We start from the raw sequence: 27199 nt of genomic DNA on the forward strand, positions 1-27199 counted from the left end.
TCTCCTGTGACCAGAGTGGGATGCAGCACTTCTCCGGCTCCTGTTAAAATGTGATGTATGAGCACTTGGAAGGAGACTGACGGTGGGATTCAATTAAAGAGTATTGGGGCAAGTGGGAAGCCATGAAGGGAAGTCACGGGGAAAACCCAGCAAGGCTGTTACGCTAGAGACAGCATGGGAAGAATATGCATTAATTGGTTAATGCTTGTGAAGTGCTTTGAAGATGGAAATAGCTATATAAGTGCTTGATATTATTATTATGCTGACAATGGCTATGTAGAAGAGTTGTGGTGCTAAGGGAGCAGTCAAAATTGATTAAGAGACAATTTTGAAAGAGAAAGTTTTGAAGGGAGAAAATTACATCCCTTGAGAAGAGGCCATTCTGGCTGAATATTGGGATAACTGTGTTACTTCTCCAAGCTGAGCAAATGATTTTAAGTAATGGACGGTCTGCACAAGATGCCCAGTTTCATCAGGAATTACGTAGCTGTGAAGTCTTGCAAATAATTACAGTTCTTTAGGTTGCTAATGAATGGCTGCTGGTGAGAGGTGAAATTATTGCAAGCATTAGGAAGCCCGGCTGTTTAGGCTTGAGGTGTGTGAAGGTCACGGAGTGTTTAGTTTGAAACCTAACTTGTGAAACCCAGTTCCACTAAGAGGAATCTGAAACCCCCGGAATTTCTGGATGATGAATTGCAAAAGCTTTAGTATATGTGTAGGCAACTCCAATGGATTTTCCAGCAGAGATGAGAAATAAGTCATAGCAACTCTTACGGCACTGAGGAACCCTCGTTGGGATGATTGGAGTGGTCTGATGTCCTTTATGCAGGAGGCATTCAAATTGAAATGGGTTGAGGTTGGCAAGGGGATGACCGGAGGAATGGAGGATGTATCTTAGAAGGGTGGAAGCACAGGGTTCATTTATTTTGGCAAACAGAATTGCAAGGGGGTCTAATGATTCTGTAGAGATACATCAAGGCCAGGTAAAAACACAACACGGAGGAGGACTGTAAGCTGACCAGAAATGTTGGTATGAAAACAAATGGGTGTTTTCATACTGGGCACAAATTAACTTTAGCTTGGAAACTAGAATAACTTTAGAAGCATCAGACCAGTAAGGTTCTAACAAGAATCTTCCCGTGTGATGTACAGGAGTGAAAAGCTAACATATTTCAAAATAGGATTACATGGTGTGATTGCCAATCCTGGAAGGAGACAGTATGTAATGAACAGGACTACTTTAGCTTCAACAACTTCTGTGTGTGTATATATGTGTATGAACACACATCCGTATATATACTTTATAGTGCAATTTGTAGTCACTCGCTGTACCTCTGCATTTTTCGAACTGATGATTATAATAGTGAATGTGATTACAGAAAACAGACTCGAGAAACTTGAACCAGTGAAGAATGCTCAAAACTTTGTTTGCTGGAGACTTTGAGCACAGGCCCAGCTGTTGATCGGTGTGTTTAAAACTCAGTAAGCTTAGAAGTTGGACTTGGGAATGTTTGCCTTCAGTTGATGTTCTTGCTTCTTGCCCAACCTTTCTGAACCAGGCACACCATAACACTTGTCTGAATGTCTCATGTCTGGAAGCAGAGACCATACTTTCTTACTAAGTTTTTTGCACATCTTCTATTTCATTAATTCCCCTTTGGTGTGAAATTTTGAGCTCTGCTGATATTAGTGATCACTATAGACATGGCTTTAAGTTTCTGCCAGAGAATTTCAGTATTCAAACATACTCAATGGACCCAGTCAATCTGTCGGGTACAGCATGAGGGCACATCCAGTGTGCCACCGATGCAATTCATGGTAAGCTCCAGCAGGAGTTGTCAGCGTCAGTCAATGGCATGGCAAGGAAGCTGTTAACTGAAACTGAAGTGTTCAGCTGTGCTCTAAGGACAGGATTGTGTGTTTTTGCATCCTTTGATTATACCTTTACTCATATGTCTTGGTATTTTTGCAGCCTGTCTCTGAGGTATGCTAGCATCAGTACTGTGTTGAAAGGGGAATAGCAGGACTGTGTGTTTGACTTATGCAGTAGCATTGGCCATGACAATATATACAGTGACTTCTGCGTTATCCCAGTCACTTGTAAGAAATGAGCCTGGGGTCTTGTCTCCGCACAGGTCTGTGGGGGATGGCGGGTGGTTTCAGAGGGTTGCATCCCTGATGACTGGGTAGCGGAGGACACCTCAAGGTGACTCACAAGCCAAGTGGGTATGGAACTGCTGATCAGCTGTTGATGTAGATGACTGGCCCGAGGAGCACAGGAGTTGTGTAGGCCCTTTCTACACCTATTTTGCCTGGCAGGGCATGGTAGCTGGGGGAGAAGAGGGCAGAGGCACTGTAGGTACGCTTTTGTTTCCATGTGCTGAATGGCAGTATTGCCTGGTGATGCTGGGAATCTCCCTCTTCCTAGTGCAGAAACTTCTCCTTGTTTCAGCAGGTGTTACAAGGATGAAACATGTACTTTTAAGTGGATCTGGCTAATGTACTCTGGGATATTCTGGTTAAGATTTGTTGCGGGTAAGTGGTGAGCAGCCTGTCAGGCAAAGGGATAGACCCCCTTCCTATCTGAATATTTCTATAAGTGCTTGTTCGTTTATCTGCTCTTTGTATTAATGACTCATCGTGGCTCTAACCTTTATTCTGAGTTTTCAATTACTGCTGTTGAAGAAGCATCCTGTACTTCTAGTCCTGGAGGTGGCCTTAAATTGTGTCATCTGGATAAAATACTTGATTCCAAGCAGATGGATGAGAGCTTGTCTGTTCTGTGTCTAGTGCTGGAGAGAAGAGGCCACATCCTGTGTCCTGGAGATATGTGGGAACACCTGCAGCCTTGGCTTTGCTTAAAACGTTATTACTCATCACAGAGTCCTGTTGCTAAGATGCCCTAGGTCAAAATTCAGGTCCAAATTGTGTGTATTAGGCTCATCGCTGAGAGTAGGCACACCTTGCTTGCTTTGATCTGGGGATGTCGCTTCTTTTTCCTTGTGTCTCCTGCTGCCTCTTCCAGACCACTTTGCTTAGCTTCCTGCAATGCCCAGTATTCAGCAGAAAACCCAACCAGTTGGTGTTGCTGAATATCAAATGTTGTGAAGGCAGGGAAGGAAATGAATTGTGACTTTTTGCAAAGCCATGCAGTAGAAAGCTTGTCTGCAATATTGCCAGACTCTATTAACTAGTTGTTTAGCACTCAAAGAAATTCCGATGTATATATTAAAATCAAAGGTTGTTTCTTTTCCCTCCACCTTCTTTTCGCGTTAAGGCTGCCCTGTGATGAAGCTACAGTTGAGCTGTTGCATGTGTGCCCTTGCCTAGCAACTGGCCTAGCAACGTCACAGCATCGCAGCAAACCCAGTGCTGGGGATGGAGCCGCTGGCTGTCAGGGAGCTGGTCAGAATGGTAATTTGTGATGAAAGATACTAGAGCCTCTTTTCATGAGGCTGGCAGAGCCTTGTTCTTAATTTCTTGACCTTCAGGCTTCCTTGAATACCTACAGAGAGCTTTCTGCCACTGCCCTGCAAAAACCAGATGAGCTAAATGTTGCCTGGTAGCTAAACCTTTATATCATGTGCAGTGCTTTGACACCTTTTTTTTTTTGTTAGTCTTGCAGCCAAGTCACATTGCCTTGCACTTGGGGTGGGGTAAAATATGTGCCTGTGAACAATTCCTGTAACACAGCCAAGGCACTGTAATTCCAACTGAATCTGGAGCTACCAAGTGTGACACCCTTCTGCAGTAACAGAGGGGCAAGGCTTAAAATGTGTACATCTGCCCTAGGAAATGAATCTGCTTCTCTTAGCAGCAGCTCTGGGGCAGAAGCCTGAGAGTATGCGTAAAGCATAGCGTCTGTGGCTGCTTACTTTGTTTTTCAAGTGTTTAAAGCTCTTGTCTCTTTCTAGGGTGTTCAGCTTGGAGGCTTTTTACTTGATTGGGGTTTTCAAAATCTTAATATGTGAGTTTGGCCAAGGTTCCTTTAAAGCCGCAGTGAGATAAGTTGACAATAGCTTGTGAAGTGCAATGGAAGGATGAATGTCCTTCATTCTAATGCAAACACGGGACGTGAAATGAAGTACTGCTTGTCACTTTTGTCATAGGACAGCTGTGCATGTAGTTAGAACAGGGTACAGCAAGGAACCCCAAGGTGAATTGGCTGGTTTGGCCTGCCCAGTGAAAGCTTACGGCAGTGGGCATTGGGCCCTGCAGCAGCTGTGTGAATCCTGAGTGTGTCTGGATATATGTACTGGACAGGTGAAAGAGTCTGTCCCTTGCTGATGGCTCCGAGTGCATTGTTCGTGCAAGACTCATGCCTGCTACCTCACAAGGTTGTGTTTTCCTTGTCAGCAGTACAGCAATTCACTGGGGGTTTTATGCTCAGCTGGGATGGGGTGGTCAGTTCATGCTGAAGAATGCTGATGGCAGGGACAGAAGAGTGAGTGCCTTCTGTAACCAGGCTTGTTTCTGGTGTGGCTTTGGAGTCAGCAGGCATGTTCAGTGTAGTGCAGTAAAGCCTGTGAGATTCTTCTCCTCCTGGCATTGGCAGTGCTGCTATTTCCATGTGGCACAGTGCTCTGGAGAAGCCAGCTTGACTCCCGTTAGGATACAGCTGTGTTAGCACTGTGGTGTGTTCAGGCTGCAGGCAGGGATGGTGTTTTGGATGCTGCTGCTTCTGGACACCACTGCCGGGCTGAGACTTCCCTACTGCTAGGAGCGATTGTCCCACTGCAGGCTCGGCAGCTCTGTTGCAGCTCTGGATGTATGTCTTGCTGATATTGTCTGTTGACTGATTCCCTGACGCTTCGGTTGCAGCAGCCTAGCACGAGTTACAGGCTAGGCTCTTTAGTCTGGCTCCACATATGCTCCAGATCCTCCCGTGTTCCCTGTGAACGGTGATGTGTCAGACTTGTGTGGTAAGTGGAGCTCAGCAGCTGAACTTGGCATGTTTCCTGAGGTAAGTGCAGCTCCTTTTCCAGGTGCTTCTCTTTCAAATCCGAGGAAAAGTATGCCAGCTCCCCAAAGGGTTAGAGGGGAGCAGCGTGATGCTTTTGCAGAGAAAGCACAGCCTGGAGGGGTGTGGGGTGTGAGGTGTTCCTGATTCCGTGTCCAGCACTAACTGCAAATGCCTCACCCACCCTTTGGATTTACATGGTATTTGCTGTATGGGATGGAGCGGGAAGAAACACAGGTCTTCAGTTTGCATGAGAAATCTTGTTCTTGAGTCCTCTAGTCGGGTTTCAAACAGGTAAAAGGAGCTGCTGATGTGGCAGATCTTCCCTGGTAACTATGCTGATAAAGCTGAACTCAGCTTAAAGCAGGGTGAGCTGTAGTATGTTTGGCCTCGCTGACAAAAGTCCTATGCTTTGTTCATTAAAACGTTTAGGGGTTTCTTTCTTTCTATGTATCCCCCTTGCATCAACAAACTCTGCTTGCTTGACTAAACACAATCTCTGTAGGTCAGTAGAGCGTGGAAACAATCTTTTTTTTTTTTTTTTTTTGTTGCAGTCAGAACAGGCAGACCCCATTTCATGACTTTGTTCCATGCACGCATGTTCCAGGAGCCTTCTAGATGATGCAGTCAATGTGGTCTTTGTCACCATGTTTTCAAGGAAGATGGTAAAAACAGATTTAGCGAAAACATACTGATGCATTCTGTATTGTGGAGTAATTAGTAATTTGAAATTCCTGGTCGGTCTTGGCCAGGCAGAGTTTTCTTTGTTGTGGACGTTTGAAATGTTTACTACCATTGTATCGTTGTTACCCACTGGATATTGGATCTGGTGGTGTCTGAAGTGGTTTGCCTGCCTGCCCCTCTCCAGCTAGCTGCCTGCCTGCCAATAAAATGCAGTATTTAAGATTGCTGCTGTAAATGGGAAAATGTATTCATTGATGTGTCTTGAACACGGACTTCTCGAATATTTACTCCAGTACTAATTATATTAAAAAGAATGTGTTACCAGGGATTTTCTAGATGCTTATTAAAATAACTCCAAAGTAATATTTTTAATATCTTCTATTATTAGTCCTTAAGCCCTCCTGCCTCCCCTCCTAACAGTAAAATAAAGGGAAACCATCTCCCTTTCCCCTCACTATGTGCAAGTCTTTACTTGCAAATGCTTGTCCCGTCTTCTAGCTTGCTTTGATTCTCTTTAGAAGGTTAGCTTTACAGATGGTGAAGTGGCCTATAAATCTCCAGGAGTGTTTGGGAAAGCCACCATGACACTGTAATGTCTCTGTGATAACCCAACAGGAGCGTGTGCTGGTGTATTCACTGCAGAACAGCTCGAGTTCTTACCAGCTACACAGCAGGTAGTGGGATTTGATTTTTTTTTTTTTTTTTTTTTTTGCATCTTCCCTTTGATACCAATCTTTTTATTCAAACAAAAAATGTGATGAGGGTCTTGAAGACTGAAGTGCCTTCTGTTTCCAGGTCATTGCAGGGTGTGAGTGCAGCAGGCTGGCAGGGGACAGCCTGTGTCAGGTCAGCATGCCATGCTGCTCTCCCTCTGTTAAGAACAGAGGACTTGAGCCTCAAGGGAAAATCTGGCAGCTGCTATTATGACCAGTGTGCTCACTTAGGCAATTTCTAGCTCAACCAAACGAGGCATTGCTTTCCAGCAGCTGAAGTCTCTGGCCTCTCAGCATGTCAGGGGACTGCAGTGCAGCTGTAAGACAGGACATATGTGCAGTGTCATGTTCTTGTGATGCTGGGTTCTGTCCTGCAACGGCTTCTGATATTACCTGAAACTGGACGTTTCCTGTCCAGCATCTTCACACTCCGTTGACCCTGCTGTTGGAAGTATGTGCCCTTTCAAGGCTCATTCACAAAATACAAAACTAAAGTATAACAAAGCAGAAAAGGCCCTCTTCAAAGGAGAAGGGCGTAGAGGAGGGAATGTGCCAGTGGGGGTGACAGTTGGCATCCTGGCCGTGTGGATGAGGCAGTGTTCTGCTCGGGGCTGGGCTTAGCTGCAACACTCTGTCCCGTTTTTGACTTTACGCTTCAGGACAGGTAGGGAGAGTCCAGAACCTCTCTGGGGGTTCAGAAACACCGTTGAACAGGGAAGCATTGAACAGGTTGGGTTCATTTGTTTTACAGTAGTGCTTTCTGAACATGTTTGGATCTGTTGCCCCCAACATTTCCAGTGTTAGGCGTCTTTATTTCTGTGTAGGCTGTTACTGTATTTCTAGAGAATTGAAAAGAATAGACGCAAGGTCATTTTCCTTTCTTGCCTTTCAGATGCCCGCAGGCATTATGTGCTGCAGGTTGATAAATCACTTGTCTCAGGAGGAGAGGGCTGGGGAGAATAAACTGTTCTTTGAGTCCAGTGTAGGTAGGAGAAAATGCCGTGGTCTAAAGTAATAACAAGATGAATCTGGGCCAGATGTTAAGAAAATGGAGAGCTATGATGCTTTTTGTACAGGTTCTTCCTAATCTGAAATGTAACATTTCCAACCTGTCTTAGAAATGAACACGATCAGAGTAGTGTGGCAGCGTGTGAGGATGGTGCAGTGAAAGCTGGAAGTTCCCAACTTCTCTCTTTGCAAGTCTTTGTACTTTCCAGCTGTAAGGTTGCTTGGTTGGAGCTTTTGCTGGGGAACTCCAAGGTCAGCAATGTGACTAGGAACCCCAAATATGTATAGGAAATTTGCATAATTTTCCAAGACAAATTTTGTGGTTGGGAGAGGAAGGGAGGGAACACGTGGGAAAAACTAAATACGCTATTACAGCATCTTCACTCCACCATCCTCTTTTTTTTTTTTTTTTTTTTTTTCCTTTTGTTCCTCTCTCGCTGCTTGGGAAGCCCTTAAAATTGAATTGTTATGCTAACGTTGGAACAATGCCGAAGTGTAACAGATCTCTGCAATAACAGCCTAAAAGCCTGGGTAGCGCTAAAATGGACAAAGTGATGACAGAGTGGGAGTGAAAGACTGTTGGAATGGAAGGGAGGTAATGTCTCTCTCCAGAGAACTGGAGGTGACTAAGTTGGTTTCAGGAATGATATGTTTGATTTGCAGTATCACAGTATTGTGCCATCCTGCTGAAAACTCACAGACTGCTTTTGATTTGAGGTGGATGTTATAATTCTTTCTGGACTTGGCAGTAATGGCATGAGCTGGATTCGGATAAAATGCATGTTCTTTGCCCTTGCATTCTTCAGTTTATCACTCCATGTGTTCAGAGAGAAAAGGCACTGGCTGAGATGTAAATCATCCCCTTGATGATGATCTCGGATCCACTGGCTTTTGATTAAAAGTTATAGTTAATGGAATGTCTCTGAATTATTTATTACCCAGAAGGCTTTGATATAAGACTGTAGGTTAAGTTAAAACTATGAAAAGGTGAATACTTAGGGAAACAAGGCCTAGATTTATGAAGCGTAAAGGTACTTTCCTTGTTTGTTCACTAAAATTGTGTGAGCAAGAGTGTCAAAGCTAGGCTACGGGTAAACCTTTTTTAGCAATTGTAATGATTTAGAAGACTACTATGTAAGAAAGCATAACTGGTTGCTGATAAACAATTCAAAACAGTAAACATTGGGGAAAGGAACATTTTTCCTACTTAGATGAGTTCTTAAAGATGAACTGTTCGATACAAGGGGTGCGATTTTAGTATGTTACTTTTGGGAAGAAGGTTGTGAGAAGACCTGTGTGAAGAAGCTGAAGGTTTCCCAACCCACTTGTGACACCCCCTGTTTGGAACAGGGATTGTGCCTTCATGCGAGGGGACTGTCCAGTCGGGACCTGGGGTGTTGGTCCTGTGCTGTGGCATATACCCAATTGTGTGAGAAGCTGCACGAGTCTTGTGTGGTTTCACATGTATCACCCCGCAAGGAAAGCTGGGGCACTTCTGCCCTGAGTTTGGCTGGTTTTGCTGTCTCATCCCCAAGCTCTGCCCTGCTCGTCGGAGCTTCCAGATGTGCTCTCAGGGGACGCTGACAGCTGATGTCAGCATTTGAGTGCTGGCTCGGAGTTGGAATAGAGTGTCTTGCTTTGAAGAACTTTACTGTCCAGAGTCCTTTACCTTCATTGCATAATGTAAATAAAGAAAAAAAAGAGAAGTTGGTGATGTGTGGGCAGGATTTGCCCCTAGTGTTTCAGGTCAGGATGCAATGTGTTTGTGTGTCTGCAGGATGTGGATTTCATTTTTCTTGAGGAAAGATTTTTTTTTTTTTTTATGTTCATCTGTTTCATTGACTAGGCTAGAACAACATGAAATAGAAACATTTGTGCTTAAGTAATAATAACTAAAGAAAATGACAATACCAAAAACTACTGCATTAAGGAGAAGACAGTCATGTATCACCAATAGATGATACTGTTGAGAGCAAGTCAGTGTATATGATTTGATTTTCTTCCTTTTGAATTGTGCAGTGACCATACATCAGTTGGCTAAATTAGATTTCTTTTCTGCTGAGAAACAAAGTGCATCAACTTATATTTTAGGAAGCACTTCAGAAATAAATTCTGTTTCTCTCTCTAAAGTATTGCTTCCTTAGATATTAAAATGATGTAAATCAACATAGTTAAAATGCTCCCTTGATTTACACCACCATGGATCTGTCCTGGTAAGTGGAAGGAATTGCAGGTAGGTGGAAGGTGATGGGTGATGTTTTGTACCCATATCCTTCGCACTTGTAATGTCAGGCAATGCCTTTGTTTGTTTTAGCTACTGACAACTTGGTGAAAATTTGTAGTGACAGAACTTGAATGCGAGTTTATCTGAGTCTGTAGAGCTGCTGAAATTCAATGTCAAGTGATGAAACTTAGACCCAGCCAGGGGCTTGAAGGGTACAGCAGCTGAGGCAGCTCGCTCCTGCACGGGAGTGTTGCTTATTTGAAGGAAATAGCAAAATGCTGTTGCTGGGAAGGTGCTTGAATGATTGAGTCTCCTCTTTTGTAAATGTAATCTGGTTTGGTTTGATCCATGTGCGGTGGTCATCACGGCTGTCAGTCCTGAGACTTGGAAGACCTGAGAACCAGTTAATGCTGCCCACACTGTAGTTACTGAGGGATGAACTGGTTCTGCTTCGGAACTTGGCTAGCCATGTGGCGTTAGGCTAGAGCTGGACTGACTGCCGCAAGAATGGTCCCACGCTCATGTGTCTAAACAACTTGAGATATACAGCGTAAATAAGCCTCCTGCTAGCTTCTGTCTCCGGTCGTGTAGCTTGTACTGTCAAAAGAACTCTTGCTTTTTGAGTACTAGAACATTCTTCCCGCTCTCCTGGTGGCAGGAGGCTGATTGATACCCAGAATGAAGCCGGGGGGGGAGGTGGGGGGGTTGCAGCCTTCCCACTTAAGCAAGAGGCAGCTGGAGCTGTACGCCGCTATTTATTTTTTGCTTAAGTGTCCAGTCATGTTAAGTTTTGTGGCATGTGGATTAACTGTATATTATAAAGTGCTGCAGGCAGCCCATATTTCTGTTAGAAATGCAGTTCTTCTATGAGCATATTGCAAAGTAAATATTTCATCTTTTTCCTTGTGCATATGAGCCAGAAGTGAAGCTGATTAGCCTGTTTACGTTGTTCGAGCAGTGTGTATTTCACAAAACAAGCGGCGTAGGTGGAAACTGGTAAAGCTGAGTTTTAAGCTCTGTCATTAAGGAAATGGTTGTGCCCCCTGGATGAAGACGTTTTTCTGCAGAGCCCCAAGTCCTCCACAAATGTGGGTTTCCTTGGGCTGTGGGGTTTTTTTTCCTTCACCTTAGACTGTGATCCCTTTGGAGAAAGGCTCTGTCCACTGAACAGTGCCAAGTATGATAATGCCTTCATCCTTGTCTGGAAACTTGAAGTGCTACTGCAATAAAATTACAGTAATGCATTCATTAAAAAGATATACTCTCGTAATAAACCACTTTCCAGAATTGAAAATAGCAGGCTGCATTGGCAGGGTACGAGTTGGAATGAACTCCGTTCTCAGACCGGTCATCTCCATCATAAAATAGGACATGTGCCCACAAATGTGTATCCACTGATGAGTTTGATGTTGATGTTATACCTTCAGAAAGTGTAAGTCTGTGAATAATAGTGGTAGAAGCTGAAATATCTGCATAAACATTTACACTGCCCCACTGAGCCTTATGGTGAATGACATCTCATCCTGCAGCCTTGGGCGTTTACTTTTCTCATTCACTGTTGTAGCTTGTGGATAAAGAGTGGCAAATGGAGAGGGGGAGATGCAGCCGTTCTGGAAGGGCTGTAATTCCTCCCATGCCAGGGCTGCTGCTGATTAACCTACAGCGGGTGCCAAGGTGCTGGTCCCTGGGTACAGGGTCATTGCTGCCGTTCCTTGTGGTCACCCCAGTCTGAGCTGGGATAAAGGGCATGGCAGGTCACTGGTCTGTGGGGGAAGCTGCTGCATTCCTGTGACTTGAGTTAAGGTCTGTGGAGGTGCCTCGTGCCAAACTTCTGGGGGTTGGAGAGAATATGCCGGAAATTTTGGAAGAATGTTGTCTGCTGTCAAGTACGAGTTCACCTGGAACTTGATAGCACAGACACCGGCAGGGACCTTTCATACCTTTCAACTTACTCATGCTCCTGGGTCAAAGGGGTAAAGAGAATTGTTTTTGCAAGTCTTCAGTGGAGAAACGGAATGTCTCCTTGTCATGTACTTCGGATTTTTAGATAAGGTGTTGTCAGTAAAGCCTGAACTTAACTACCTTAAACCTGAAAGCAAATTACAGTGTATGCATAAATTCTCCTGGGCTTCCTGGATCTCTCTCCTGTGCCTGCTGACTTTTTCCAGCAGTGTCCAATGTAAATGAAGTTCCCTACTATTACAGTTGATGGAGAATATATTGCTTTCCAGTTTGTCAGCTTCTGGAAAACTAATTTTTGTTTGCAATAAGCAATTTTCTTTTAGCTGTGTCCACAGCACATCTTGGTCAAAATAATGAACATGCAAATACTTCAGTAGATGGATTTGATATGTCATAAAACTGTGTCCTATTCTCTATTCATTTTTTTCTTCAGCTAGGTTGTAAGGTTATGTGCGTTTTTCTGGCCTTTGATTGAGTCACTAATTATGCAAGGATGGCATGAATTTATATTGAACTTAAAGCTTGTTGCCTTTCCTATGACCTTGGAAGTGTTTAGAATATGGTGTCTCTGACCTTGACTTTATTTTCTGAACTTCATGCAGCTTCAGTAGCTTTTATACCGTCAGGAAATGGAGAGATACAGCCTCTTTAATTTCCCAATTTCCTTAAATTGTTCTGATGACATTTACTTATGATTAAAATAAAAAATGTGCAGTAGAGACAGATTCAATATCCCCACATTGCCTATTGAGTGCCAGTCTGGTTGAAGAAAAGAGGATGTGATTGAATTTTAGAGAACTGAAGCTTATGGATCTTTGGCAGTCTCCAAGTTATTAAACCAAACTGGGCCTAATTTTACCACTCTGTGATAACGGTAATATTCCCAGCTCTGCGCAGCTTTCTGGCACCGAGCTAATACATCCTTTCAGTGAACCTTACAAATAAATGGAACTAAAGTGGAGGAGGGAGGTAGATTTCACTCTTGTATGTATTATGTATTGACAAAATGCACTGAGAGAGGCAGATGCCAGGTGCTGTAGAAAAGCAAAGTACTTTACGCTGCCCCTGCTAACGAGTTATGTGCCTAGCTCCGTTTTGGTCCCTGGTGGATTATGGGGCTGTCCTAACTCTCATTGGTATAATAAACGTGATACAGAAAGATTCCCTGGGTAGTAAATGTGATTGACCATTTTATATTCATAAAGCTGTGAACTTCGTCTTGCGGAGGGAAGTTCCACTAAGCATTTTTGCACCAAAGTAGGTCAATCTAATTATAATTGGCTTTAATGAGCACTACTCTGCAGTTCTTTACCTGTAGCTGGTTGGCACTCAGAAGTGCAAATGCCATTGCCGCCTTTGAAAAAAAAAGCAATGAGAAATCAAAGAAGTAATTTCTAATCTTAATTCATTTCAACTTGAAAGCCTCAGTTATCTACATAAGCAGGGGCAAACAATCCAGCTTTGGTAAGAAAAGACAGAGCAAATGCAGGCAGCAGTGATCAGCAGCTCTGACGCCGGCTGTAGGATGAAGGTGAAAATCTGCTTTTGGTCTCGCCACAGTTGCCTTTGCAGACTGCCTGGAATGTAGCTTTGGTGTGGAGGAGTTATTCCATTAAAGCCAGTAGGAGTTTACACTAGTTTGTTTGGAGTGAATTTCTCTTTGTGTCTCAAAAGACATTTGGATAAAGCAGCAGTGAGGAGAGAGGAAAACGCTAAGGAGAATTTGTCATTTGGGCTGTTCCCAAAACATATTTATGTACCTGTTTCCCCAGAGAGAAGAACATCTCATCTATCTAAAAATTGTACATCCTGGCAGTTAATCTCTATCTTTGGGATGGAGTGTTTGCAGGTACTGCCTTGGGGAAGGACAATTGATTTCGGGGAGGTGTGAGGTATTTAGCTGGTGGGTGCAGGAAAAGGTGGATCTCAAAGCTGTAGCTCTCCAGCACCTCCTCAGAAATACTGACTGGAAGACATTTGCTATGTCTTGCTTGCACAAGGGGCGGAAAACTTGTGGAACTGGCCAAGAGAAAACAGAGCAGCCTGAGAAGGCTGGGTCTGGCCAGCAGGTTTTTTTCTGCTATACCTGCATCAGGTCTAACAGGAGCACGTGCGTTCCTGACGATGGCAGCTCTGGGCTGCAGTCCGTGTTGCTTTGCAGTGGTGCAGTTGCCAGTTCGGGGTGTGCAGACGGGAACATGCCTCTTCCTTACGGCAGCCTGCACGGCAAGGCCCTGGAGAAAAACCGTCGGCGCTTCTCCCTGCTAGGAGGTAGTTTCAGGCTGGTGAGCAAGGCTTACCTGAGAGAATGTGGATGGGGGTGGTGGGGAAGAACTGCCATTCTAAGAAGTTGCAAAGATACAGGGTTTCTCTTTGGTTTTTTATTCCAAATGACTATTCAGATACGGTTTGTTAAAGCCTTTGAACTGTCCTGCTTTTTCTGGAGTCAGGACAACTTTAACTTCTGATCTTTTGCCGTTCACTTTTCATGCAGTCTTGACCAGACGGGCTACTCGTTTGGTGACTCGGTTCCTCGCTGTGTATGGTGCCCATTGCAGGCTTTGGCCTTTCAGGGTGAGGGGTGGTCTGTGTCCCTTGGCACAGCTGAGCCCTGAGCTTCTGTCTCTTACTCAAGTGTAACTAAGGGTAACGGAGATGGTCAGTTTTGGCATTGTTAGTGTTTTGTGGCCTCTGAACCCCTCATGCCTGAGGCACCCGGCATGGCCAGGCACTCTTGAATCGTGTTGAATCCCAAAATGCAGTGTGTGGTGAAGGGTTTACTGGACTTTGTTGTGGGCTGTGATGGGATGGGTGAGTAAGCATCGGTTTTCCTTTTAGTCAGCAGCTGTGTAATCCAGCTGTTACGAGCCCATTACATTTACAGCTACAGGGAGCAGTGCCCAGGAGATGAGTATCTGGGGTCCAAGTTCCTGCGGGGAGGACTTCAGATTTTTGCCTTTATCTGTTCCCTGGGATCACGAACTGAGAAGAAATTCAGTGGAAAGAATCCTGTATGATCTGTTTTGATGGTGAAGATACGAAATGTTTCTCCTACAACGTTTGATTTGTACTTTTGTCTTTTCTCTTGCCAGCCCAGAACTGCAGTCACGTTTTGCAGGGCCCCAACGGGACAATACAGAGTCCAGGGTTTCCGTATGGATATCCAAATTATGCAAACTGCACATGGACAATCACTGCCGAGGAGCAGAACAGGATACAACTTGTTTTCCAGTCCTTTGCATTAGAGGAAGATTTTGATGTGTTGTCTGTCTACGATGGACTGCCTCAGCAGGGGAATCTGAGAACAAGGTACGTTGTTTGTAACAGTGATGTTTATAAACATGTTCCCATTTCTGCCACTGGGATTAAATCTAGGTTGGATGTTTATGCTGCAATAGACTGGGACTGCTTCTTCATGAGCAGTTCTTATACTTGCTTTGCTTTCTTATCTCTGATAAGGTCTGAAATGTTTCTCTGAACGCCTGACAGTAGTGATTTATCAAGAGTCATTCTAGACATCCAGAGAAGTTAGTTAGAAAATGAAGCAAGAGGAAAGCAGAGCTAACGTGCGGAGGACCTTCCCTCAATCCAAAAGAGATTCTCGGAGCGGGAGGATGGGTAATGGGTTTCAGGGAATTATCCAACGGCAGAGCTATAGACTAACTTGGTCTGTTCACCAGCTGGACAGGGGTGATATTCTCTCATGTCTGACTAAGCTGTTGGATCTTTAGGGGTAAGTAGTTATCGAATAACATGGTTTGGTATGAAGATTTTCCATGGATTCCAGTCTCTGGGACTTTCAGGTACCATCCTGGCATTAACAAAAAGCTAAATGAGAGGCTGACTTTGAAAAAAAAAAAAAAATAAAATGTATTCCTGTGGTAGCAAGTGTTACATGACACGTCAGACCTCTGCATTTGAAGGAACCATGATCTTGGACCACCAGATGAGAGGCATAGATGAAATCAGCTGGGTGACTTGACGTGACTGCTGTTCAATGTAGTGTCCGATTGCAGCTGAAGTCTGACAGTAATATATTACAAAACGTAATGGAAACAGTGGCAGCATCCAGTGTGAGAATTCCTAGTAAGAATGCTGTGGTCATGAACAGTCCTGGAAATTAATTTTACTTCAGACCACTTTAGGACAGATCCTTTAACCTTAGTGCCTTGTCTAACCCAACCAGAAAAGAAACACTGGTAAAAATTAGCTCTTCATATAGATGATTTCAGTTATGCAAATGAATCATATCTTCATCTTGTAACTCGGCTTGAGAATCATCTTAATTATGGGACCTCATAATTTAATCAGAAGGTAGCATAGTGCTTTGCTTTGGGTATTATGTGAAGGCTGCCTACGTCTGGTATAAAATTCTGCTCAGGAAACTGTACGCTGAGTAGTCAGTGCTCCTATTGCCCTGAGAAGTCCCCTGGCAAATTGCTTCACTCATCAGTGGTGCCAGAGATTTCCTTTTGCCTCTAGATGTCAGTGGGAGGTTCTGCTGAAGAAGCAAAATATGTGAATGAAATGAATTCAGAATTAGGGTCGTGGTGGAGTAAATTAGTAAGATGCTGATCACAGGTTGCATCCAGGTATTGCTCTGAGCTACCTGTAAGCACGATACGATTATAGATAGAAGTGGCAGAAAGGGCATCTTCCTGCGGTTGACCGGTACAACAAAACTCTGAGATACATCTTCAGTACTGTCCTGATAGTTTGTAGCCCTGCACTGGTGGAAGGCGAGGAGACAAAATAAGGTCCTTCCTCCGCATCGCTGGTGAACTTCATGTGCAGCTGGGGTAGGTGAGTGTTAAGTTGTGGGATGAAACTCTAATGAGGAGCTAAGGTGCTCAGGAAATGGGGTCTATCTAGTACAGTACAGGAAAGTGAAATAGGTGTGTGGGGGGAAAGGTATTGAGGAGGCTTCCTAGAGGTCTGAAAGCACTTAGGACTTGCAAGAGCCCATATCTCACTTAATTTTGTATGATGGACGCTTGCATTCTTCCCCTGGTGTTTCTAGGTTAGCGACTTCAACACCTGGAGCTTGCTCCTCTGTGCTGTTTGGTGTCTCACTTTGATCAGCTTATATTTTTTTGTACATCAATCTCGCCTCGTTAAACTCTGTAGCTGTTGCCCAACATTTGGTTTTTCTTTTTTCTTCTTTCTCCCTTTTCTTTTTTTCCTGTGGCTATCAATTTTCTTTTTTTCTCAGACTGCTTTCCAAATGTACTCAATTCATCATCGAAGTGCAGCACTCTAAGATGGATGACCATGCGTCATTCATCAAAGCTCATGCTACCAGGAGGCGGGCCAAAATAAGCTGTAAGCAAGTGTAAAAGAAGGAAAAAAACCAACTAAACATGCTTCTGTAGAGAAGGTAGCTGTTTTCTTTGGTGTCTTCAAGGCTGACCAACAAAAAGGTTAATGAAGAGGAATTGTATCTCTGCTTCTCCCATTCTCGAGCTTGTGTTGTTGAGCATCACTGATGTCTTTCAGCAGGTCATGCCTGCTTGCCTGGGAGAAGAGAATGATCTTGCTGTTGATAATTGCTTGTGCTGAGGGGTGGAGAATGCTTAGCTGTCTCAGTACGCTGCTGTTCCGTTTAATGGAATATATTCCTGAGAGCCTCCCTGGCCTGATGTGTCACAGTGTCATCTCTCTGTGTTTCTAGGAAGGGGTTAATAATTGCTTTCATTGTGTGCTGACAAACACCCTGTTGTCTTGCAATTTAATGTGGTGTGAAAGTTCCCTAATAGAATAAGAGCAGACTTAATCCAATGAGACATTTGCTAATAAACTGCTTTACTATATATTAGGGAATTTGCGTTGCGCGTTTGTGATGAGTATGTGAATATTAAACGCGTTTCTGTGTCTTAATTTAGACATCCAGGGCTGTTGTCATCTTTCAGTTCCATGACTTTGCTTTGATTGCTAAAATGAGAGCTTGTTTCTGAGTCCTTGCTCCTTCAGCTTCTCTCAAATAACTCGTTTTTCCCCAACGCTGCACGCTGCCTTTCAGCAGGGACCACTTAACAGAATCTTCTTCGAAACCTGAGAACAGTGACGGCTGCGGGTCTGGCTGTCCCTTGGCTTGAGTAGGCGAGCTGTGTATTTTCATGAGTTCAGATGAGATTTGTAACTTCCCTTCGGTGCCTGCCTCTGGCTTTCCCTTCTCTTAAGCGGTGTTTGTGCTCATTCCACCAGACCAAACTCTCCCAAGTGCTCATCCTTCAAGTTCCTAACTATTCTGTACTGCCAGTGGGATCAGAGGGGATGCATGTGGAGACCTGATCTGAAAACTGCAGCTACTCAAGAATAGTCTTTTTGCAAATTCCCATTGTGCTTTGCTGATTGTGTCATTGTGAAGAGGATGCTCCAATCAGGTTGGTTTCCTGATTGGTTTCCCACTGTGCTGGGCTTAGAAGCTCAGCAGAGACCTGACTAAAATTTGAATATTTGGAGTTATTTATGGATCTAAGATTGCTATGGGATTTGGGAGACTCTCTGCACCTTTTTGTGTCAGACTGTTATGTGACATAACCAGACAGTAGTTAACAAGAAAGCCACATGATATCTTCAAGCTTTTTCATCTGCTGCTGATAATTTGCAGGATGCTTTTAATGTGAGAATCTTAAATTAGTTGCTAATTTACTTATTTGAAGTTTCAGGCTTGCACTCAGATCCCGGTCATTTCTTATCTAATATATCTGGTCATTTCATACCAAATTCTGTTTTCCTGAAGGGTGCCGTTGAATTAACAATCAAAATAGGACTGGTGGATTTAGAAAATCAGGCTCCAAAGATGTTTAAAACTACTTTGGAAAGCCCAAGGGACAGAATACGTGATCTTCTTTTATCGGGAGAGATTGCTTGCTTGCACACATGCTGAACAACACTGGGGTAACTTCTGTGATCTTACAACCGTGGGCTTTCCTTCCTGTGTGATGTGGGTAAGCAACTGCCCTGTCCTCTGGTCTACCTTCCCTGTTCAAAGGAAATGTTTCAATGATACTGAATTTATTTGGCGAAGAAAACGTTCGTTTGAGCCAGTGTATTAAGAAAAAGCCTTCATTATCCCCAGAACTATAGCAGTGCGGTCTGCACTTTCACGGAAGTTACTAGGAGGTGTATATTTACAGAGCTGTGAGGAACTGCCCCATTCTGATCCCGAGGAAGTGTTGAAGGGTTTGAGATGTCTGCAGATCGCTACTGCAATAGCTTCATACCTAAAGCAAAGCAGAGATCTGTACTGCCTTTAGCTCACTGTCAATAACTTGTTTTCTAGCTCATGTCTCCATGTTATGCACAGTGTCTTCTGTTAAAGTTGCTGTTCTTATTAGAGATACTCATCCTTCTTCCCTGACGAATGACCAAAGAGTTCCGAGGAGGATTGCCGTCGATATGCTGTGTATGCAGTTAGAAGCCATGTCATCTCTTTGGCCATATTTAATTGACTGAAAGATTAAGTATTTTGTTTGAACTTCAAATTACGTGATACTAGTGATAAGAGTTGAATTATCTACTGGGGTGACCTATTTACAGATACAACAGGAACACCTGTATGTTGCCTCTTTCTTCTTGATAACCTTTTAATTACTTTTTGAAGAATTGGACTGGGTGACTTGTACTTAATTACCGATCAAGAGAACAAAGCTTTTGATCTTAAAAACAATGGAAGGGGAGGAGGAGATAAAGGGAACAGGGAAGGGGAGAGTTCTCCCCCTATGTGCCATATGTTCTTGCTTGCAGAATTGCAAACCTGCGTTAAAATAACATTCTGGAGCTCTGGCTTCACAGGTACTGGTTTTGCTGGTTCAGTACTGTTAAAGAAGTTCCTGGAGAAATAGCATTTGCCGTCTGGGCATACACAGAGTTTACATTAGGATTTTGCGTTGTCACCTTTGGTCCTGTGGCATATTCCTTTGTAGCTACCTCATGTCTCCAAGGTGACTAAAGTTCTTTTTACTAAGGATAAAGATAAATAAAATGGAGGGCCGGCTAAATCCTTTTGTCATCTTTAGTGAACTTCAGAATCCTACCTCCCTTTTCCCTTTAGCAGAATCTTTTGTCACTTCACATTAACTCCACAGGGACAAAACACAACAAAAAAAACCCCTGAATTTGTGTTCTCTGCTTTGTAGAATAAAATACATTTTTTTTTCTTCCTGATAAGATACTTGTTTGAGCCGCTCCAGCAGCATTAGGGCTTTTTGCCAGTGGCCCTGTCCCTTTGTTCTGAGTAAGTGCTGAGTATTTAAACTTTTTGTGAGATAATTGATGGGACTGGATCTGAAAATCCAGGAAAGTTGTAGGAGTTAATGCAGCTGCATCTAGGGCTGTTTGGTTTTGAGAGGCTGTCTTCAACTTTTCCATACTTATTAGGAGTGTGTGCATCAGGACGAGTGAGAGAAGCTGATGATTGAGTTGGGGTGGGAGCTTTTTTTCTGCTACCGTGCTGAATCCAGTCAGCTTAGGAGGCCTGACTCTGATCTTTTGGCAGATGGAGATGTAAGGTGATGGAATAGCTTTGGTCCTGATTTAAGGGTTAAAATAGCTGCTCTCTCCCAGCATTTCATGTCCTGTGCAAACACAACTTGTCTGCGCCAAGGCCTGCTGCTGCGTTGTGTCCTGTACCAGTATCTGGTGGAATAGGCTCTTGCTGAAAATTAGAACCTTTTATTCATGGCCAATGAATAAAATATTAATTGGGGAAGTAGTTTCCTGGCTGGCCGTGTCTCTACATTCAGTCTGAACTACAGAATTGCTTCCAGGTATGGCTCTCTGCTGCTGCGGTTGGTACAGGGGTTGTCTGTTCCCAGGCCTTAAGGTGTTGCTGTTACTCAAATAAAACCAATTTTGAAAACATAGTATTGTTTTCCCTTCTGAACTGCTGATTAACCACGTTTCCAGGTAAAATCCAGTAGCAAACCTCGACAGTGACTCTTGCTGCATATTAAGGTATGCTAATTGTATTAAGAGTAGAAAGATTTTCTGTAATTGGACAACATCTAATAGATTTTAATTAAGACTCTGCGCTGGAACGGCTTGCTCTTGATAGATCTGTGAGCACTGAATGTCATCAGTAATCGAGGCGGGGTTTCAACAGGTGAATCCAAGTAGCGTGTGGAAGTTCTGGGGGGGCTCAGAGTGTCCTTGGTCTTCCATGCCCCGCTTCATGCGACTGGTGGAGGCCTCCTGCTCCTCTGCTGGTGAGCTGTGGGGGGAGGGAAGAGGAGCTGCCCACGACGTGCCCACCTGTAGGACATTGCTGGTGTGCCTGCTGGCCGCTGGAGCCCCATGTGCAGCGTGCTGAGACAGCAGACTGGAGTTTTACTGGGCTCCACTGTTAACCTCTTGTAGCATTACGTGTTACACTCCCCTCCTCAGCTTTTCCTCTTGCAGTTTATCCACGCTTTTAGGGCTTTGCTTTTAATTATACGAAGCAATTGCTGAAGCCCAGGATCATCCGTTCTTCCCTAGATCCCTCTAGGCGATGGGTTTACTTCAGGTGGACTTCCAACAGTGGTGCCAAGCCTGTTAGACAGCAGTAGGGGGTTGTGGAGTCTGAACATGATCTGATGTACAATCCCCGTAGACCCCACGGTCCTCACTTCTACAGCGTTCCAGATAAACTGCATCTGCATGGTGAGATCTTTAATAGCTTTTGTGGGGTTGCTCCTTTTCCTTATCAAAGATGGGTAATGATAAAGATGGTAGCTGCTGGTGCTCTACTAATAACTGTTCTATACAGAGAAAGTTTTACCATCTTTTTACGCGTGTATGTATGCGGTGTTTAAAGCAATACGGTCACAGGCGTTTTTAGCCATCTTGAGTTGTTTATTTTAGACAGAGCTGCTTTTATTCTTTTAGCAGGAGTGGCAATTTACAAAAGCAGTGGGTGAGCTTTTAGGGTCAGACCGAGTGAGATTAGATTTTTTTTGTTTAGCAGTGGAGGGAGAGAAATTGAACTAACCCGTGGCCCTTGCATGGTGCTTCTCATTTCTAGCTTACAGTGCTTGAGAAGGGACAGGTCTGCTGTATCGCTGTCGAAGGGAGGAAGCAGCACAGGGAAGTTCAGCGAGTTGCCCTAAGCGGCGCAGTGAGTTATTAGCTGTTAGCTGCTAGTTATTGAACTTGGGTTGCCTGACTGCTGTGTTACTGCAGAACTGCATGACAAGGTAACTCTAGTCCGATGCCGCTTGCGTAAGAAGCTGTACAAAAAAACCTCTGGACTTTATTAGTACAGAATCAGGTCTTCAAAAATGATTGCGCTTTGGTCAATAGATATTGACATCAGTTAGCATAAAGTTGGCCACTTTTTTTCGCTGATAATGAGTGTCAGCCTCCCACGAAGAGGATGCTGCAAGCAGTGCAGCAAAGTGATGGATGTGCAGAGGTGGTGGCACCAGCGACACTGGGCAGAGCACAGAGTGTATGCTGGTGGCCCCTCACAAGAGAAGTCTTCATCCAGTTTTGACCCCAGGAGCTGCTTGGCTCAGTGGCACTGGGCAAATTATTTACTTTGGTTTTCCCATCTGTAAAATGACAGAATGTTTTATTTTTGCATTTACATTTGTAAATTTGTAAATTTGCTTTACATTTGTAAAGCTTAAAAGCTCCTGGTTGGAGGGTCCGTGTGCCATATTGGGGGAAAAGAATTGAAGCACAAAACCAAGTTCACAGCCATGCCTTTGAATCCATTTTCCCGAAGGGAGGAAAAATGTATGCGCTTTCATGTTCTATTGAATATAGCGAATCTTTAGGTCGAGAAGTTTTTGTAACTATAAAGTCTGACCTTGAGAGTTTCTCAGGCAAAGCACCTGTTTAGACAGTGTATATTTCTCTTTTATCAAAATTAATGAAAGTCTACAGGAGATGATACAATCTTACTAGATCGTTGAAGATACAATGAAATTGTGGATTGCTATTACTTGCAGTCTCAAATAGAAAATTGACAAATCCTCGGTGCCCGTGGACTCTAATTCATTACGCTCCTGTTGGGCGGCGGAGGGTGGCCTGGCTCCTTCTAGACTATTCAGAATAGGATTTTGGTGTGCTGCAAGAGCAACTGCTGACATCTGGTCTTTTTTCTTAATAAAGAATATAATTGTCTGTTTGTGAGTTTGTAGTTGTTTGGAAAATTTAAGTCTGCTGCTGTCCAAAGATGCAGTAATAGCCCTTGCATTTTTAGAGATGTTTATAATATTTAGCATTTCAGCTGATTAGAGCTGCTATAATGAAATAAAAAGTTTTGGAGGGAGAAATATTTTCATTAGAACTGTTTAGTAACTTTTGTCACTGATCCGTTTGTAAATTGAAGGGCGAAATGCTGTTGTTCTAGTGGTTTTATATAATATTTTTTGTAAGCTATTGAAATCGGGTCCTTTTGCTATGCAGGTGCGTGGCAAGACATCCTCGCGCTGAAGTTGTTCCCCGTTCATGTACGTGTGGCAGGGGAGGAGTATGGAAACAGAAAGAAGTGCCTAGCTCCAGTGCAAGCAGTAGCCCTGATGCTGCTGGCTTTGAAACCAGTGCTTTTCACCTCTAGTGCATTGTGTGTTACTGAGCTCTCCTGCTAAACATCAGCAGGCAGCAATACTTTTATCCTGGTTCTGCTCAATATTCAGTGTTCACACAAGGTGCAAGTGAATGGACGATTACATATGACATGAATCAATATTACAGTCTTCTTGGATAAATCTTCATTGGCAGGAACACTGGTATTTGATTCATTTTATCATACAACATACCCAAAAATAAAATTTTGTATTAACCTGTATTTTGACAGCCCTGGCTATGGGAGGACAACTTGGATTGTTTCTTTGTTCCATTTGGGTGCTTCTTTTTAACTCTTAGCTTTATAGAAAGTAAGCTTCTACTGTTTCCTTCTCACCTGTTGCCATTAAGTTTTGTTTTATTATGTGTTATTATAAATTAAACTCTTAAGGAATGAGCATTGGCATACCTGTGTTATGTTTGGAAGTGAGACTTCAGCTTCTATGGAAATCACCGAGATGGATCACAGCCTGGGACTTGCCTGATGCTGCAGCTTAATGCTCACTTGGGGGAAGTAAAGATTCTCTTAAGTCTGATGACTAAAGTCTAGTTCAAATCCGGGTTTTGTATGCATAAAGAATGAAAGGGGTGCCCAGATATGGCCTGGATTCGCTCTGCGTGTCAGCTTTGGCTCTGTACATTTGTATAGATTTTAGCTTCTTGAGGTTTAGATAGAGAAAACAGGAGGAACAGTAAAAGCACATATACTAAGGAAGTCATAACTGAGGTTTTTGCTTGCTTGTGTCGCCTGCTACAGTACTGGAAAGTAACGGGAGCTTGTGTCTTCTGTTCCGTGGTACTGGTTTGCCATAAATCTACTGCTTGGTGCTTTTCAGCTGGGAATCTCCATGTGCTCTGATGGAGGGAAGACCAGTGGGTGGTCAGGAATGTATACGGCAGGGACTGGGGTGCAGAAGGAGCCTGGGGTTCGGAGGATTGCCTAAAACTTTTTGGCAGGCTAGTGGCATACTGGGAGTGTAGCCATGCAGTTGACTCCCAGTTTCAAAAGCTGCCTCCTGGGTGAACAAGCTCGAATGAGTTAGAAGGTGGCATTTCTGTTGGGAATGCTTCTGGCCTGAGAACTCTTCATTTACTCTGCCTTTCTTGCATTTAAAGCGGTTTTGAACGCTCATGTCTATCGAAATGTAAAGTTCTTTAGGCGGCAGGACACTTTTGCTCAGCGTGCAGCAGGAGAGTTAACGTCACTAAAGGTCTGGTGTGAATTTTGGGGTATTTGCAATGCCTGCGGTGTGGTGATACTTTCTTGCTGTTCACCAGTCGCACTGTGTTTAGCACTAAGCCTTGTGTGATTTACAGGGGGGTTCAAGAACTTATTTTTCCCATTTACTAGATTTCACGCCCCTGATTTCTTTCTTTTTTTTTTTTTCCTTAAGAAACCCAGAAATAACCTAAAACTGCCAAGTTTTGAATTGACACTACTGAGCTTTCCTTGGTTTGTATCCAAACTTGTCTTTGTTTACTCAGAATATCAGCTCAGATTTGCCAAGAGGTTAATAAAATTTGGTGAACTTTTCTGCGAATTTGTGTTTTTCTTTTTTGGTTTGTAATAATGCAACTAAGAATATAGATGCTAAGGTTTGTCAGATATCTGCTTGCATCTCACTGATACCTGAGAAAGTACAGGAAAAATGAGCATGGAAGGGACATGATAAAAATAATAAATCTTAATTCCATGGTCTTCCTACTCTATTGCACTGTATGGAAAATTAAATTTATTGAAATTTGATGCTTAGCACCTGTTCCCAGCTTGAGCCATGAAGGCCTCATATATTTTAGACCTCTTTGCTGGCTTTAGGCTCTATAAATAACATTTTTCTAGTAGGAATAGACCCAAACCCCATTTTAAACTAGCAAAGAAATCCATCCAGGCTGGAATTTATGAGCCCGGTGACTGTCCCTGGAGACTGTGTTAGTTAATGAAGCCTTTGTGGGTGTCAGGTAAGCAAAGGACTCTTGTGCCTTGATGAATTATACCTGGCTTGGGGGAGGGGGGGAGAAAGTGCAGTTGATTCCTAAGCCATGCTGGCACGGGGGGCTGCGTTGCGTGAGGTTAGATTGAGAACTGTTTGCAAAGTGTTGGATTAATTTCCTGAAAAAAAAAAAAAAAAATGTGTAGGTGTCGTATATGTCATCGTGAGCAAGTTTAAGGGGCAGAGGCAGCTTTTGTTTCCCTAATGCATGTTACCGTCTTGGTAAGAAAAATATATAGTAATACATGTCAGAGCCAATGGATTATATTATTTCAGAAGCAACTTAATTATCAAACAGCTGGGCAGAGGGGATGGTTGGAAAGTAATGTGGAATAAAATGGGACATGTGGCGTTGGTTGGCAGTGGAGTAGCTTGGTGAAATATGAACCGAGAATATACAAGGAGTTACTGCTGCTTGCAGCATGCCTCTGAAGATAATTGTTCAGGATCTGTTCGTAGCTTGACTTAAAAATAAAAACAGCTTGGTTTTGAGCATATATCATTCCAACAAGTTGAGTAAATCCAAATGTGAACTGATACAGTTTTTCTTACATCATTACAGTACCCTTTTAAGCTGTCTGAGTCTTTTTTTTTTTTTTTTTTTTTTTTTGGTCCAGAGCATCATTTCAGCCTTACAGGGATTAAAATCAAAGGACAACTGTCTGTAACACCAGTGAGTTCTGCCTTGCAGACAAAACTGGCTTTTAAGTGTCTGCAGCATGCATGAGCTGGAAGTATTCTCAGATTATGCTCTGCTTGGTTTATTGATGATTAATGAGAACATTCACAGTACCAGTTATTCTGCCAATATAGTTGTTTTTTTTTTTAAAAAAAGCTCACATCTTATTGTAACTCCTTGTTTTGTTGATAAATACAGAGAGAAAGAGAGAAAAACTAACAGGACCACTGAGGAAAAAAAATTCTGAACCAGACAAGCCTGTGGAAATGCTAGCAGAGAGTTAGCTGCCTCCTCGGGTGTGCCTTTCATCCATGCTTATTGAAAGTGGGGGAAAAAGATCTGCACAGTTCTCCCTGCTGAAAATAGAAGGGATGAGATGTGTGGAAGGGGCCGAGGCAGCAGCAGCCTGTGGTACACCCACAGGGGATGAGCGAGGTGGAGGCGTACTGGGGCACTGGGAGGAGGAGGAGGAGGCTGTAGGAGCTGTAATGACACTGGAGCAGGTGGGACAGCAGCGAGGTGGCGGAGAAAGCCCTCCTGGAGTCAGGGCTACCACTGAATTTTGCAGACAATGATATGTGACAAACAAAGACCTGTCAGCTTCAATTTTACTGCAAATATTCAAGTCTGTGTGCCTAGGGCATCAGCGGGTCGCTTTTTTGCCAGGTTTGTACAGTAGTATTTGAAATGCATAGTGGTTCTCTTGGGATTTGGCCCATGATTTGGAGGAGACGTTAAACTTCTTCAGGATGAAAGATGATATCTGAAACTGATTTGTAAAACTAAGATATTAATAGGAATGACACGATGTTTTGTTCCCTGTTAGACGACTATACCCCACACCCACCAGCAACTGTGTCTTTAAAGAAAAAAATCTGCTACCTGTAACGAGGTCCGAGATGAGACGGATTGCTGTGGGTAAATTCCCTCATCTCTTGCATTTGTTCTCTTAGTCTTGATCTACATTCCATCAGGCAGCCTTGAGGAGGACACTTGTGAGCGACCACTAACTTTGCATGTGGCTGTTTCCAGTTTCCCCTAAGACATTTAATTTTTAAACATACATACATACGTATTTCTGATGGTGTTCTGCCGGCAGCAACTGGTGTACGATGCTTACACGTCCTTTTCATCAACATTGAGAAAGTTGCAAGTAGTAATTCTCACTCATAGCTGTTTTTCAGAGGGAAGACTGAGCATACAGCTGGCCTTTCACTGAAGCCAGTGAGTTTCTTGATTTCTGCGCGCACGAGCCAGCCATCTAGCTGAATAAGGCATATAAAACTTGATTGAAAGGCAATTGGGAGTTACTGGGCTCTTTCTGTTGGCCCCGGTTGAAAATGGATTAGCTGAATACTTCATGAATGCACTTTTCCCATGACTTCAGGTTGACTTGCTGCCTTGTTAGCTGGGTGCGCAGCG

The 27199-nt window shown here is 43.5% G+C and overlaps 1 protein-coding gene across 1 annotated transcript in view; it reads left to right on the forward strand.

The window, feature by feature from the left end:
• Nucleotides 1-27199, forward strand: part of CSMD2 (CUB and Sushi multiple domains 2) — a 306341-nt gene that overhangs the window by 14122 nt on the left and 265020 nt on the right. The window contains exon 2 of the mRNA XM_040588319.1: nt 14644-14860. Coding sequence (XP_040444253.1) covers nt 14644-14860 — 217 coding nt within the window. The remainder of the gene's footprint in view (nt 1-14643; nt 14861-27199) is intronic.

Source organism: Falco naumanni, chromosome 3 (genome assembly GCF_017639655.2).
Source record: "Falco naumanni isolate bFalNau1 chromosome 3, bFalNau1.pat, whole genome shotgun sequence".
Lineage (NCBI taxonomy): Eukaryota > Metazoa > Chordata > Aves > Falconiformes > Falconidae > Falco > Falco naumanni.